Raw genomic sequence first — 16,492 nt, forward strand, 5'->3', positions numbered from 1 at the left:
AATCTGACAGGTATGTGACATCATGAAGATGAAGATGAGGTTTAATGCAACCCAGTCCTCTCCGTCACACTTTCACTCATGCCGTATATAGTATAATGTATTTTAGCATATCTATGTTTTAAGCCGCTGTGTGTCATCCTAGCCAGATGATCCAGTGATGGACAGCGCCTCGACTAAGCGTAAGTGATGTGCACCGCATGACCTTTAATGCTCCAAAACATTCACAGTCAGTCAATATGTCGGACAATGTCGTTATACAGCATCGTCGTTAAAGCTAGATGATATCTAAAGCTGTTTTACGTTAAAAGATAAAAGATACTACTGCATGATGTTGCATTAAGTTTGCAGGACAAATTTTTAATTACTATCAACTCGTTTGAGAGTTTAATCAAACCTGCTGTGAAAGGAGTTTTTCAGTCTTTTCTAGTGTCTCTTAGAGGATCTAAACTGTCTCTAACTAGGCCAAAATGACAAATACAAGGTAAAACTATGCCTAACATAAGACATTTTTAATAGAATAGTTTCTTATATCAGCACATATTGTCTTCAAGACTGACAGCACCATTTGTAATAATTAACAGCAAAACCATATATATATATATATATATATATATATTAACCTCAATGCAGATGGAGTCATACAAATATACAAAGATATTTAACCCTGCATTTATGTCACAGGTTGTAAATATATTAAATGTAATTAAATATTTATTACTTTTTTTAAACATATTTAGATATTTAAATGAATTTTTACATTTATTAAATATGTTAATAAAACCTATATTAATAATTTTTTTTATTTACATAAAAAAAACCAAGTCAATCACAAACACAAATTTTTTATGTCAGAAAAATTAATTACCCTCTATGGCTCAGCTCTGACGATAAAGACATAGTTTAGTGTACATTAAAGATTAACATAAAACATCCATAGTGCATTCAGTTTAAAAACTGATACTTCATCACAAAAATAAAGTTAACTTACAAATGTGGGGTTCCTGCCATTTTTGTTCTTTCCATTCGCTAGAAAACTGCTCCTTATTGATTTCTTGAGCTCAAAGCGAGATATATTGATTTTTTAAATGTACGACAGCTATTTTCTTGTCTGTGTTTTTATACTGTGGGCAAAGACACTCTGCAACATATCAAGCTTTCACGTATTTCAGAAAAGAATGCCATAAAACTTTCTAATGAGTTAAAGAACAACAGTGTACCATCTTTGTACTCTAGTCTGGACTGTCTTGACTGATTAAGCCTCTAGTAGGATGTCAGTATGTTTTTTTTTTTGCCCTTGTCAGTAGTGCACGCTCTCAAAGGACTCTGCAGATAGGCACACTCCACTGTTTACTGAATTAAAGGAACCTGCACTTTCATAGAGCCTAAACATGCAGAATCAAAGGCAATTTACTTTCACAGACAACAGTAGCTTTACTTTTTCATGATAATCTGTATCTTTTAACTCTCTTGTTCATTTACAGGTTTTTGCAGAAGTGGAATAGATATGATGAGAAATTCATCCAAGCTGTCAATATAAGCAACAAATCAACTCTGATTTTCCTCTGATCAGTAACCCATCAACTCAGGCTGACCACAAAGCTTCCTTTGTGACTCTTGGGAGAAGGAAGAGAAGCTTAAAATCCCATCAGGAGTGTTGTGAGGTTAGTGGCGAGTGGGCTGCTGGGTGCCGAATGCAGAACATCCTCGAGCAGAACTTGGACATGGCCACGGCTCTGCTTGCGGGTGAGAAGCTGAAGGAGTTGATCCTGCCGGGTTCCACACAGGATGAGAAGGGCGGTGTGCTGGCGGGTCTCATGGTGCAGCTCAAACTAGAGTTGCCCTTTGACCGGGTTGTGACCATAGGAACTGTCATCATCCCTATACTGCTGGTCACATTAGTTTTTACAAGGAACTTTGCAGGTTAGTGGCATTACGCAGCATTATGGACAAATTAGCACCTTACGGTTTGCAGTGAGAAAGAGATTTGAATTACATTCATTTTTAATAAGATGTGATGATTTCCGAGGACGTGAGGAATAGGAGAGCTCAAATTTATGCAAATGAGCAGCGACAGAAATCAAAGTAAATTATTCAGTCACGTGACTTTCTGATGCACATCTAGTGATTTATTTGGTACATACATTTAGTGTGTGTGCTTCTTACCAATTAAAAACATTATCTACCTCAAATAGTTCAGGATTATAGTTAACTAAAACTAAAAGTGAAGCTAATACTAAAACCAAATTTTTTTTTTTAATAAATGAAAAAAAAACATCTATTTTTCATTTTCATTTTGTTTTATTTGATACTGAAATGGTACTAAAATAACATTTTGATAAAAACTGTATAGACAAAAAAAACTAACAAAGAACACAAATGACTAAAACTTAAGCTAAAATTCAAATCGTATCGCGCTGCATAAACATAAAACCATGTCTGCATTTGTGATCTGAGAAACAACAAACAAGCCTACTCTGCACTGCTTAAAACTCACGTTTGAATCATCATTGGCAAATTATTTACATATAAATAATGTACTTACAAGCTGTGAGTCCGAAGCGCCAGACTGTTTTTGCAACATTTGAACTGCCCCACTTTATAGAAACAGGCATTGTGCCACATGCATTGCAGGCTACTGGTTCAGGAATCAGTCCTCATCCTCCATAAAATGTGCAGCACACATCTGAATATTTGGGTTGGACTGTACTGGAACAGTGTTGAAACAGAACTTAACCACTGATTTCTAGTTGTGTCCTCTTTTGGAATGCCAAACAAGTAGTTTAAGTATAGAATAAAAGGTATGCCTTCTTTCTTTGTGTGAACATTTGGGCAGAGTTATACAAAGCGTCACACGTAGTAACGTAGAGATGTTGGGGCGTGTTAGAACGAGCCGTTTTAGGGGGGTGTGGTTGACTTAACTTTTATAAAGAATATCTCTTCAAAGGAAAATTGAAATCGCATCATATGATCCCTTTAAAATGTGTGCATGTAAACATGCTTAGAGAAAACACCCTTTATACATATGAAAAACTGATGACATGGCAAGTTGTGAGAGCTTTAGAGTTTGGTTTAAGTTTTATTAACTGAGCCATTATTAACAGCTCTATGGGTCTTTCTATATTACTGCTGTCCATTGCTATCCAGCACAGGAGTGGTTGAATTATTTTGCTAGAGAGATTGTGGGGTGATAAATTAAGAAAAGAGAGAGAGAGAGAGAGGTTGTGGTGGTAGGAGGGGGTTTACTCTAAACGCTGAGTCAGTCTTACTGCATAGCAGCACCAACTAGCTGTGACTGAACATTGAGAACCCTGCAGGGCTGAAACATGCAGCATAGCTTAAATCTGAATAACGGCTGGAGATACACTAACATTTATGCTTACGAAAGTCGTAGTTGGAACTCCTTTGAGATAAACTGCCTTTCCATACCATTTGAGGGCTACTACATAGCAGTATTTTTCTACAATAGGAATAACTGTTGTATATCAGGAATGAGGATTAGTGAAGGCCAAGCATTCATCATTGTGTTGGCTATGGCTGTTTAGGATAAATTGCAAGGATAATAATTTTTATCAACCTGAAACTGAAAGAAAACGCCTGTAACCATAAAGATTTTATTCCCATATAGACACGCCAAATATAACACACATATTTGCTTTATTAAACTAGAGCTTATGAACATATTATCTTTCTTAACATATTGATTCTGTGCAGGAGTGTAATCCAATGAGACCCAGAATAAGCTTGAGGTATCTATAGGAGTTACAGTGGCTGTGAAAGAATTACCTCTATCTTTGTCTAACTGGCACAGACAAATGTAGCATTTGTTTTATCTCTAATTCATCAGTATTGGCTTGAGCTGCCTTATACTTTGCATTAAAGCCATTCCAACCTGATGATAGCTCGTTACTAGAAACAAATCCCCGCTGGGTACACCAAATGACAGATTTTTCTGGATAGTGACAGTTATAATACAAATTTTTTACGATATTTTTTTTTCACAGTTTTAGTTGCAGTTTTCACCTTTTGATGAGAATATTCTTAAAATGTTGTAAATATATCATCATATATTCCTTAAATTAATTTTGACTGATATGCACTGTCAAAAAAAAAACAATTGTAGTTGAATAAATTTAAATTTCATCTCCTGATAACATCAAGAATAATAACTATAACTATAAAAATAAGTAAATTAGTGTCAATGTTATTTTTGTATTATTTATTTACTATAATATTTGTATTATTTTGAGCCAGCTTTTATTTTTACATTTTCAGTTTAATTTTAATTAAGAATTTTGTGAATATACTTTACATTTTACTATTAATTTATTTCAGTTCAATTTTAGATTTTATTAATAGTAATTATATAAATTTTAGTGCTTGACCTTGAATTCTGGTTGTTAATATCTTATTGTTCATCAGCTGGAAAAAAAAGCTCTGAAAGCGATTCCAACCTATCGTTCCTCTGTGTCATTATCATTCTAGTACAAGTTCTAGTTCTTTTATTTATAAAGCACATTTAAAACAATCACAAGATTGACCAAAGTGCTGTACAACATAATGATCAAAGAAAAAAATACATTTAAACAACATCAGTTTGCAAAGGCTACAGAAAACAAGTGAGTTTTCAAAAGAGATTTAAAAACCGATAAAAATGAATCGAACCTAATGGAAGCATGTTGAGGGGAAAAAGCAGAGGTGCTAAGATAGATCCCTGGGGAAGTCCAAAATTGAGATGGGCAGCAGAGGATTTAAAGTTGCCAATTTTGACTGAAAAATATTGATCCATTAAATAACATTTAAAACAATTCTGGACTGAGCCATTTAGCCCCACACATAATTCTAATCTAGACAGGAGCAACTGATGATCTATAGTGTCAAAGGCAGCCATCAGGTCTAAGAGAATTAAAATCACAGAGTCACCTGCATCGGTAGCAACTAAGATATCGTTTAACACGGCAGAGTTGACTCAGTGCTATGGAAAGGCTTGAAACCATACTGAAAAGTTTCTGAGATGCGGTTAGTACTTAGAAGAGATTGTAATTGACACAACACAATCTTTTCCAGTGCCTTAGAGATAAAAGGGACCACAGAAATTGGACGATAGTTGTTCAAAACAAACATGTCTAAGGAAGGCTTCTTGAGAGGCCAATTTCAAGCATGCAGGAACCAAACCAATTGATAAGCATTTGTTCAATAGGGAAAGTAAATCGGGGTCAAAAGACTCAATTAACAATTTAAAATACTGGGGGTAAATTACATCGTGAGGACAGAACAAAGCTTTGAGGGAGTTAATAATTTCAGTGAGGAATTGCAAAGAGATGGGATCAAAGGATTCCCATACAGATGATGACTGGGAAACCTCAACAAAAACAGGATCATTATGAGTGGTTGCCACCTGAGATCTTAAATTTACAATTCTTTTGTTTTTCAGATAAGTAGCTCAAGAATCTTTCACATAGTTCATTTGAGGTATTTGGTATACAATTGACAGATGGATTTAGGAGAGCATTTATGACAGAAAGCAAAACTTTTGGCTTATTTTGATTGTTATAAATCAGATTAGAGAAATATGCTATTTTTGCAGACTTAGCAGTCTGGTTGGTCAGAAGAGAAGACTTATACACCTCATGTGAAGATTGAAGTCTATCCTTTTTCATTTTTCGCTTCACTTTTGTGAATGTTTGTCTTAAAAAGCAAATTTAACAGGAGTTAACCACTTTTCAGATTTGGGTTTTGGTTTCACAACTTTGAGAGGAGCAGTCACATTTCAAATGTCCATCCATATGTGATTTAGCATCTCAAGATGTTGATTGACATTTAGATCAGAAAGTGAGATGTCCAAGGACAACTGTGAACTTAGTTCATTAAAAAGCACTTAAAATCCAGATGGAACTGAGAGAAGTAAGATCGAGACAGCTTAACAATATGACATGGAGAAGGTAGATGTGGCAGTGACAAAGAGAATAAAATAGGCTTGTGATCAGAAATAATTGCATCAGAAATCTCTAGCTCAGAAATAGAAAGCCTATAAGTGAGATGTAGGTCCAAAGTGTGCCCTTGTAGATGGGTGGGCTCATTTATCCACTGTGTAAGGTTAAAATATTCTATAAGACTTAAAAACTCCTGAAAGTGAGTTTGATAGGCAAAAGACATGAACATTTAAATCACCAACTAATATAAAATGGTCATAATTTGTAGTGATTTACCCCATTAACTCTGTATGTTCAAGAATACATCTTTAACCAGATGTGGTGGGTGATACAACACACCTAACAGAATAGGACCATTCCACGTTCCACCGTTGTGGTGTGGTCTTATAATTTGATTATTTAAACTTTATTCTTGTTCTTGGTATGAACACTAGTGATATCTAATTGATTGTTATTTAGAAATCCTAAATATTTTTTGAAGTGGGATTTTTCCTTCTCTTTTAGAGGAATCTATATATTGCTACACCCCACACAACTTCACACGTGACCAGGCCCTGTATGCCAGAGGCTACTGCTGGACAGAGCTTCGGGATGCAGTTCCTGGCATTGACCCTCAGCTTCGGCCCTCCTTGTTTGAGCACAAGTTTCTGCCCTACGCTCTGCTGGCCTTCGCAGGCATCATGTACATACCTGCCCTGGGATGGGAGTTCCTGGCCTCCACTCGGCTCACCTCAGAGCTCAACTTCCTCCTTCAAGAGATCGACAACTGCTACCACAGGGCAGCCGAGTGCAGAGCCCCCAAGATTGAAAAGCAGATCCAGTCCAAGGGGCCGGGGATTACGGAACGTGAGCGACGGGAGATCATCGAGAATGCAGAGAAGGAGAAGAGCCCTGAGCAGAACCTGTTTGAGAAGTATCTTGAGCGCCGCGGGCAGAGTAACTTTCTGGCTAAGCTGTACCTTGCACGACATTTAGCCATCATCTGCCTCAGCTCAATACCCATAACGTACCTGAGCACCTACTACTCCCGTCAGAGGCAGAATGAGTTCACTTGCGCGCTTGGCGAGCCGCCGGACACTAGCAGCATCCCTGAACTGCGGCTAAATGTTAACTGCAAGCTACCAGCTGTGCAGCTCCAACGCATTATGGCCGCAGTGGACATAGCTTTGTTGTGTACTATGAACCTCATTATCCTTGTGAACTTGCTGCATTTGTTTGTAGTGCGCAAGTCAAATTTTGTCTTCAACAAGCTGCACAAGGTTGGCATTAAAACACGCCGCCGCTGGCAGAAGTCACAGTTTTGTGACATTAACATTCTGGCCATGTTCTGTAATGAGAACAGAGACCACATTAAGTCTCTCAACAGACTGGACTTTATCACCAACGAGAGTGACCTAATGTATGATAATGTGGTGCGGCAACTGCTGGCAGCGTTGGCTCAATCCAACCAAGATGCCACTCCAACTGTGAGAGACTCTGGGATCCAGACTGTTGACCCCAGTATGGACCCTTCAATGCTAGGTGTGGGAGAATTGGGAGGAGAGCCCTTAGTAATCAAAAGACAGCGCAAGAAGATCAAGTGGATCCCCACATCTAACCCTCTGCCACAGCCTTTTAAGGCAAGACGTTCTTGTTTGTATTTAGTCGATGAATAGCTTACTTGTTGTTTTGAAATGTACCTCATAGTTCTTTGTTTTTATATAGGAACCCTTGACTCTTACCAGACTGGAAAACAGCATAAAAGCAGAGAAACCTAAACCAGTCAGAAGGAAGAATGTACCAGATAGCATTATTGCTCCACTTCTGGACAGCAAGAGCACACAACATCCTCCTAACAAAGGTACTGGTATAGTAAAACCTGGTTTTAGTAAGTATAGCGAACGTCATTAAAATCCTTCACTGATCTTTTTCCTAATTTTATTTTTCAGCTGCAGAAACAAATAATATAGAGAAGAAACAGACTCTTAACCTCTCGCTGGATGTTCATCCTTATATGCTAACCATCCAGAAAGCAAAAAAAGAAGCGGTCAATCCTGAGCAACCCCCTGTTGTTGAGCACTCTCTCAGTAATGTGTATATTGAGGGTCCACATACAGTTGTACATGTCTCATCTTCTCATACTGGTATGCTGTAGGGATGCACAGTATATTTAGTACCATATTGGCATTGTTCGAGTTTGCTGCATGGATGGTGTATTTTTTTTGAATACAACTTTTATGAACTTTTTTTTTTTTGTATAAGTGTAAATGCTAGCCTGGTTATACCAAACTCTGCTACTTCACTTTAATTCGTAGACAGAGTCTGAAAGGGCATAATTGACAAGCGTTGACAAGCGTTGATAAGCATTGACAAGCAGGGGGGTGGGGGGGTGCTTGTCTGAAGTTTAAAATCATTGGTGTACCCGTAAACCAATCACATAACATTTGGTTATGTCATGTGTTATGCGTCGTCTCAGCCGCCTCGAACTTTTGCTGTAAACACAGGTAGGCTGCGAAAACAAAACCATCGAGCGAAATACTGGAGTGAACATGGCTGTGAATGACTTTTCCAGATTATGTAAAGTAAATCTTCACATCCACGGTACAATCAGTGCATCTAAACTAATATTTGACAGTAGAGACAAACAAGAAAATATTTGCAGCCAACTGTCTGAAAGTTAGGATTAGTTCTGTTAAACACAGCTCTTCATTAGGGCCCGAGCACCGATGGTGCGAGGACCCTCTTGTATCTCCTCCGTCTATTCTTCTTCTTCTTCTTCTTCTTCTTCTCCTCCCAAATTAATCACATTTTTGAGGGCTTAAACATGCTCAAAAAGTCATGAAACTTTGCATACGCGTCAAACCTGGTGAAAATTTTCGTCTGATATAGGATTCAGAAGAGGGTGTGGCAAAATGGCTCAACAGCGCCACCTATACTAAAAAAATCAACAGCCTTCCAGCTATGTTTCACGTACATGCACAAAAAAATGGCACACACATGTAACACACCAATACCTACAAAAAAGACTCTTGGAGCAAAATTCTAAATCCAACAGGAAGTCGGTTATTTTTAATATTATGAGCAAATTTTGTGTAATTTTTGTCATTTCCATGCATTGTATATTAACGAACTCCTAGAGATGTATTCAGATCAACACCAAATTTGGTATGCCTAATGTAAAGGCCTTTGCGATGTTAAATTGCGAAGATCTTGAGTTTTCGTTGAAGGGCGTGTCCGTGGCGGCCTGGCGAATTTTGATGATTCAACATGAAAAATGAAGTTGCTATAACTCAGACATACAAGGTCCAATCTGCCCCAAACGTCACATGTTTGATAAGACTCCGAACCTGAACAGATTGACATGTGCATATTCAGTTATAGTCATAGCGCCACCTATTGGCAACAGGAAGTGACATTTTACACTGCGACGAACTACTCCTAGAAATTTTATGACATCAATGTCTTTCTTATGGTCAGTCTAATCTAAAGGCCTGTGCGATGTTAAGTTGTGGAGATCTTGAGTTTTTGTTAAAGGGCGTGTCCATGGCGCCATGGCAAAATTTGATGTCTCGCCACAGCAAGAGAAGTTGTTGTAACTCAGGCATAAAATGTTCGATCTTCCCCAAACTTCACATGTTTGATAAGAGTACTGGCCTGAACACATCTGAAGGCCAATATTACATTATAATGATAGTGCCACCTGCTGGCAACCGGAAGATTGGCACATATATGGAATATACTTTGATATATTCCACTTATATTTATGACTTTAAATGCATATTTCAAAATGTTCACCTTTTTACTAAAGCCACTCGCTGCCAGTGAGCACGGGTGCTAGGGTCCGTTCAATGCTGCTTGCAGCTTTAATTCATTTTGAGTCTGTCGGAAATGCTGCAACTTAATTCCAAGATTACAGCATGACATGGCAATATTCAAAGACTGGAAAAGAAAGGAGACACTGACCTGTCAAAAGGGTACCAGTTCACCAGTTAATAAATTAAAATCTTCCCAAAACCTGTCGGTCCGCAACATTACCTCCATTCAAAATGTGAAACAAACACTCTTCTTGTTTGGGCTTCAGTTGGGAAATATATTATATTATATTATATTATATTATATTATATTATATTATATTATATTATATTATATTATATTATATTATATTATATTATATTATATTATATTATATTATATTATATTATATTAAATAATATTCTCCACAACAGAGTGAATAGCATCCCATGTCTCCATGTCCGCTCTCATTTTCTATTTCCTTAACCTAAACTACAATCTTAAACTCTGCGCTTAGTGTCTACATCACGGCTCTCAGCCCGCCCCCTCTGTTCGTTGATTGGATGGCTGGTGCGGAGCCATAGAAAATCTGGGAGCTGGTTTGCTATCTCAGACTGAGTACAGAAGTGAACTGAAATTGAGCGGAAGTACGAAGTCTGATATAGTCAGTAAAAATCCAAACTTAAGATATAAATAACTACACCATGGTTGTATGACTTCAACATCACCAGTGTTATTAAGTGTCCTACAACTTTCAAATCTTATTTAAAATTTACAAGTTGGAAAGTTTGAATTACTGTAGAATAGTTATAGCAAGTGAGTGATTATCAACATAATGAGGCTGTAAAAGCAGACTAGTGAGTAGATGAGTTTTGCTGTTTGGTGTGATGACGTCTGGATATCTCATGCTTCTAAATGTCTCAGACATCTGGATGTCTCTGTAGTCACACTTATTAGACTTAAAAAGCTTTAAAAATCACAAGGTGATGGTATTAATGGTGTATTTTATGCCATAGAATAAAACATGAAAATAGCTTTTGTTATCCGCAGGCCTTATTTCAGGGATTCCACAAATCACACTGACTTTGGGATAATGGAACTGGAAGTGCAAAAATGCTTTTAGATTAGGGTTTTAGGACTCCATTCCTGCAGTACTCAATTGCACATTCAACAGATTGCCCAACTTTGCCCCAATTTTACATTTTTCCTATTTATACATTACCAAGCCTATTTCAATTTAATTGTCTGTTCAATCTTTAGCAAATCTTAAATTGAATATCCATTTTTACTCTGTACATTAAAATATAGTTATGCATAAGTTGTCTTGTAGGCTTTAAAATTATTGATTTTAGTTTTGGTATTTTTTATTATTATTTAGACAAAATTGTATTTTAATATCATAATATAATAATATATATACATTATATTTTAATTGATAGCCTGAATGAACTGTAAGTAGCTTTGGATAAAAGCGTCTGCTAAATGCATAAATTTACATTTAAATTTAATATCAGACCTAAAACAATATGAATGAGTTTATATTTGTATTACCAATAATTCTATATCATATTTTTTTGCCCATAGAGATGAAAGAGTCTCCTCCACTCTCCACCACCACTGCCTTCTCCACAGACACCCTTTCCACAGCATCACATATGAATGGTGGAACTCCCAGCATGCCTCCTCCAGATTTTCAGAAGGTTGAAGATCCTCTCGACCAGGAGATGGAGTCTGAGAGCCAGCCCGGGCCTTTTAGTCGGAATCCCTCACACCCAATGCTGAGCATCCATCACACCTTGTATGAGGACGAGGATGAGCAGAACAGAAGGGACAGACTAGCCAGACCGGGCGAGTTGATTGCTGCTGGAGAGTGTTAAAGGAAAATGCTGATACACACCTGCACACACACAAATGCAAAGGCACTTACAATATGAACTGGAGCACAAAGGAATATGTTGGTTTTTAGGGTTATGTTAATGGATATGCCATTAAGGGTGGAGCTCAGATTATTTCATTTTCAGAGATGAAGATTATTGGACATTGGGACAGCCAATGTTTAACATATTTTATACTCTTAAATGCGCACTTAATTATTTTTGTTTATGTTAAACTGGAGTTTTCAGTTACTGGTGTATTATTAAAAACACTATTAATTTTTAATATGAAGTGCACCTTTCAAAATCATCTCCCAGCCTTACATTCACATACTCAGACGTGTGTAGTTTGAGGGGAAATAAATCACCCTTGACCTTGGTGCTGTAATGGAGTTGAGGCAGAAGCCGAAATATAATCCATATGCAGGGTTTATTAAACAGTTCCACAAATCCGAACTCAGTGTCAGTAAAGACAAGCTGTGAGGTCGATACACAAAGAGGCAGTGTGAACAGGCAAAAGGGCAATCCAAAAGAGTAGTCAAGAGAAACAGGAATGTGGTGGCCAGGTTAATATGGCCGCCAAACATAAAGTAGCTGCAGAAGAACCAACACACACACACCTCTAGGAGCGACTCCTGATGCTCTACGTGGATGTCCACGTGGTCGTGGCGCAGGATAGTCTGGCTTGGCTCGATGAAATTCCTCTATGTGTGAAAAGTCCAGAATATGTACAGCAGAGGGGGTGGCTCTTGGGACTCAGCCTTGGGTTCAACAATCGGGTGGACTGGTTTGAGAAGCAAGAAATTAAAAGATGGATAGATGCGATAGTTAGCAGGAAGCTCAATATGTTTTTATACCTTGGGCTGAGCTTCCTGCTCGGCAGACGTAGCTTGATGTCCTTGGTGGAGAGCCAGACCCTTTGTCCCGGTTGGTAAGGAGGATGTGGATGCCTTCTTCAGTTGGCCTGTAGTTCTTGTACTCATACAGCTCTTTGAAGATGAACATGAGGGCTGTCCCACACCCTCTCACTACAGCTTATCCAGTCATCAACTGCTGGAACAGATGAGGGTTCGTCAGACCATGGGAACAAAGGGGGTGATATCCGAGCACACATTGAAAGGGGGTGAGTCTTGTAGAGGCATGAGTGAGGGAATTCTGAGCGTATTCTGCCAATGGTAGGAATTCCTCCCACCGGTTTTGTTTCCGGCTGCAGTAAGATCTTAAGTATCTGCCGATCTCCTGGTTCAATCTATCGACTTGATCGTTTGACTGAGGATGATGAAAAATATCTGGGAAGTGAATTGAGTTCCTTGATCAGAGACAATGTCTTAGGGTAAACCATAGATTCGTAAGACCTGATGAAATAACGCTTGGGCTGTCTCCATGACAGTGGGTAAACCCTTGAGAGAAATGAGGCGGCAAGACTTGGAGAATCTGTCAGTGATGACCAGAATGGTTGTGAAATCTTTGGGAGGGGGCAGATCGGTCACAAAGTCAACTGACAGATGGGACCATGGACGTTGAGGAATAGGTAGTGGCTGCAGCAGATGAGATGAAAGTTCCTTTGGGGTCTTTGACTGTCCACAAATTTGACAAGCCTTCACATTATCCGTTATCTCTCTATTTATTGCTGGCCACCAGAAAATGATGTGGAATAATTTGATGGTATGAGCGTTACCTGGATGGCCTGAGTTGATGGATATATGGACCCATTGCATGACCCACTTTCATATTACCTGGGGAACATATTGTTTGTTGGGTGGGCACCTGGCAGGTGGAGGATTCTGTTGAGTGGTCCTTTGAATTTCCTCCATGATTTCCCAGTTTACAGGGAAAATAACGACTGAAGGAGGCAAGATGGGTTCTGGTGAATGATCTTGAAGGGGAGGATCATGGCACTTAGAGAGGACATCTGCTTTACTAATCTTGCTTCCTGGATGATATGTGACAGTAAACTGGAATCTAGAGAAGAATAATGACCATCTGGCCTGATGTGGATTTAGTCACTTTTTACATAATCAAGGTTTTTGGGATCTGAGATAACCTGAAATGGATGAATGGCTCCTTGAAAAGAAAGCACATGGATACAACTTAGCTTTTTGACCATGACATTGTGATAATACTTCCCCAATTCCACAGTCTGAAGCATCCACCTCCACTACAAATGGCAGGTTAGGTTCAGGGTGTTTGAGGATAGGTGCCGAAAGTGAAGCTTGATTTGAGTTTTGTGAAAGTGGCGGTAGCTTCGTTTGACAATTTTAACTTGGATGGTTTCCCCTTCAGGAGAGATGTCAATGGTGATGCAATCATGCTGTAGTACCAGTATGAGTGATTGCATTTGTGAATTAGTCATACCGTCTCTATGTTATTGTGAACCTGTGGGTTTGTAAATAGCCTAGTTCCTTCAAAAGTAGAAAAATATGCTATAATAAGTTTCGAGATTCTAAGCTACTTTAGTGATAAATCACAGGACAGCGCTGCGTTCCTGTGTGCACGCGATCTTCACAGCTACTGTTTATATGAGATTTCGTGCCACAATGCAGCTGTGCGAACTAGGGCTGTCAAAATGGCTGAAAAAATAAATTCAATTAATAAATGCAATTAAATATTATCCAAATTCGAATTATATTTGAATTTAAAATGCATAATTTTAGTTAGGGTGAAGAAAAGCTTTTGACTTCTCTTCTGAGGCCACAAGAGAGTGCACTGGGCAAAATATTACTAATGCATGTTTATTCAAAGCATAAGAAAATATTATGTCCGCATTATGTAATTTTAGTCATCAAGAGGGCTCGCGGACGGCCGCGCATCAGTCCACGCGGTCTCAAAAAGTGCCTGCACACGGACGGGGTGCGCAGCTGTAAACAGCACATAAACGAGGTGAATGATGACAGAAGTGGTACTGCTCATCGAGCCCGTCCGCTTTCTGAAAGCTGTGCGGATGAGGCTGTGTGAGACAGAACAGAACGCGGAATGTGAAGTATACCCGAGGCGGGCCATAAAGCTGCCTCCTTAACGGACACCTACAATTCGAATGCAACATTTTTGCATTCGAATGTGGATTTTTTTTTTTTTTGACAGCCCTAGCGCTAACATATCTCAATATAATAATACACATCCAATCATCTAAATCGCTTGGATGTCCAAACCATAAAACAAATACAACTGACAAAGTTTAGTGAAGACGCATGGCCATTAACCAGCGTTCACCTCCGTGTTTTGCTCTTATGCCACTGACTGGACGGGGCAGAGTCATGTGGCTACACACGCGGTAGTATGCTTTTAAGGGGGAAGAACAGGATTCAAAAACCGAAATAACCGACATGGGAAAATTAAGTCGGTTAGAGGTTCTGAATTTCGGTTTTGATTACTTTTCGATTAATAGTCCAGCCCTAGGTTGAGGCATATTGACGTGCATGCAATGGTTTCGACAAAATTCAGACCAGTATCTTCATGATTCCAGGATAATATAGGATCGTCAGAGGATAGCCAGGGTTATCCTAGGATGATTTCATATCAGGGTGAATCAATGATAAAGAAAGAAATGCTTTCTCTGGGGAACGATCCAATCTGTAACTGAGCAGGTGCAGTTTGTCGGGTTACACCTCCCTCAATGAGTTTATTGTCGACAGCGATGATGCAAGTGGGGGGCACACAAGGTAGTGTGGTTAGACTGTACCTCCTGATGATATCCTTGTTGACCAGATTCAAGGCAGCACCAGAGTCAATCAACGCTGTCAAAGTAATTGGACTATGTTTAGTAGTTAGCCGAACAGGACATACAGGCATATTTTTCTACTCTTGAAGGAACTAGGCTATTTACAACCCACAGGTTCACAATAATATAGAGACGGTATGACTAATTCACAAACGCAATCACTCATACTGGTACTGTGCTAATTTATCTTTATCTGATCTTTATTTATCTCTTACACCGACATAAGACATTACTTTGAGATTGGTAGAGAGAATTGAGCTACACTCACCTGGCTGGTAACAGAGATGGACCTCTGGGCTTTGTGTGGGAACTCAGCGTGACGATGGACTGTTTCACAACAGTAGTAGGACAGATTCTGTTGGGGGCGTTGAGTTCTCTCCTCATCAGATAAATGAGCATAATTTATTTGCATTGGCTCTTGGTGATCAGAGGGTGCAGTGAGGGAGTTAAAAATTGGCTGTCAATTGGATCTTCTGTTGGGTTTGTTTCTTAGCAAATTATCAATCTTGATGGCCATGGTGATGTACTCAGAAAATGTTAAGTCTTCACTTTTGCATGCTTACTCAGCTGAAGCTCCAAATTTAAACTCTGTTTGAACACAACCTTCAATGGCACATCATTCCATCAACTTTGAGTGGCAAGAGTTCTAAATTCAATTGCGAAATCAGCAGCGGTGCGGTTCGCTTGTGACATGTGAAGCAATTGCGTAGAAATATCCTTGCCCCAATATTCATAATCAAGTACTTCACAAATTTTTTGTAACAGATACTCAAAAGACAATAAAAAGCGTGAATCTGTCTCCCAAACCGCTGAACCCCAATCAATCACTTTGCCAGATAACATGAAGAACGTGCATTTACTTCCTTCAGAAGAAAAATTATCTCTTTGGCTTTCCACATAGATACAGACTTCACGAATAAACCCACAACATTGTCCTGCCGAACCATCAAACTTATCCGACAATGCCAGTCTTACCGTTGAGGTGGAGGGCGAGGGAAGCGAACGAATGTAGTGGGTTAAATGGTCATGTGCGGATTGCAGTTTGTTGAGTTATTCCTGGTCATTTTTCAACAACTCGCTCTGATAAGAGATATCTGCTTGGAGCTGAGAAACCTCCGCTGGATTCATTGATGGCAGAGTATTCTATAATGGAGTTGATGCGGAAGCCGAAGTAAAATCCATATGTAGGGTTTATTAAA

At 38.8% G+C, this 16,492-nt stretch overlaps 1 protein-coding gene across 1 annotated transcript; it reads left to right on the forward strand.

Moving 5' to 3' along the window:
- Positions 1–1,570: 1,570 nt before the first annotated feature.
- On the forward strand, positions 1,571–12,174 carry LOC132101613 (pannexin-2-like). Its single transcript, XM_059506689.1, has 5 exons — positions 1,571–1,920; positions 6,435–7,549; positions 7,635–7,770; positions 7,859–8,053; positions 11,286–12,174. The coding sequence occupies exons 1-5, from the start codon at positions 1,692–1,694 to the stop codon at positions 11,576–11,578; spliced, it is 1,968 nt and encodes a 655-aa protein (XP_059362672.1). The 5' UTR covers positions 1,571–1,691; the 3' UTR covers positions 11,579–12,174.
- Positions 12,175–16,492: the final 4,318 nt, after the last annotated feature.

This window comes from Carassius carassius, chromosome 23 (assembly GCF_963082965.1).
Source record: "Carassius carassius chromosome 23, fCarCar2.1, whole genome shotgun sequence".
Classification (NCBI taxonomy): domain Eukaryota; kingdom Metazoa; phylum Chordata; class Actinopteri; order Cypriniformes; family Cyprinidae; genus Carassius; species Carassius carassius.

Bases quoted from the DNA above. Each gene is read 5' to 3' on its own strand.
- LOC132101613 (XM_059506689.1), top strand. From the start codon at position 1,692: ATGCAGAACATCCTCGAGCAGAACTTGGACATGGCCACGGCTCTGCTT. The intron at 7,771-7,858 runs GTACTGGTATAG...TTTATTTTTCAG, and splicing joins ACAACATCCTCCTAACAAAG to CTGCAGAAACAAATAATATA. The intron at 8,054-11,285 runs GTATGCTGTAGG...TTTTGCCCATAG, and splicing joins TGTCTCATCTTCTCATACTG to AGATGAAAGAGTCTCCTCCA.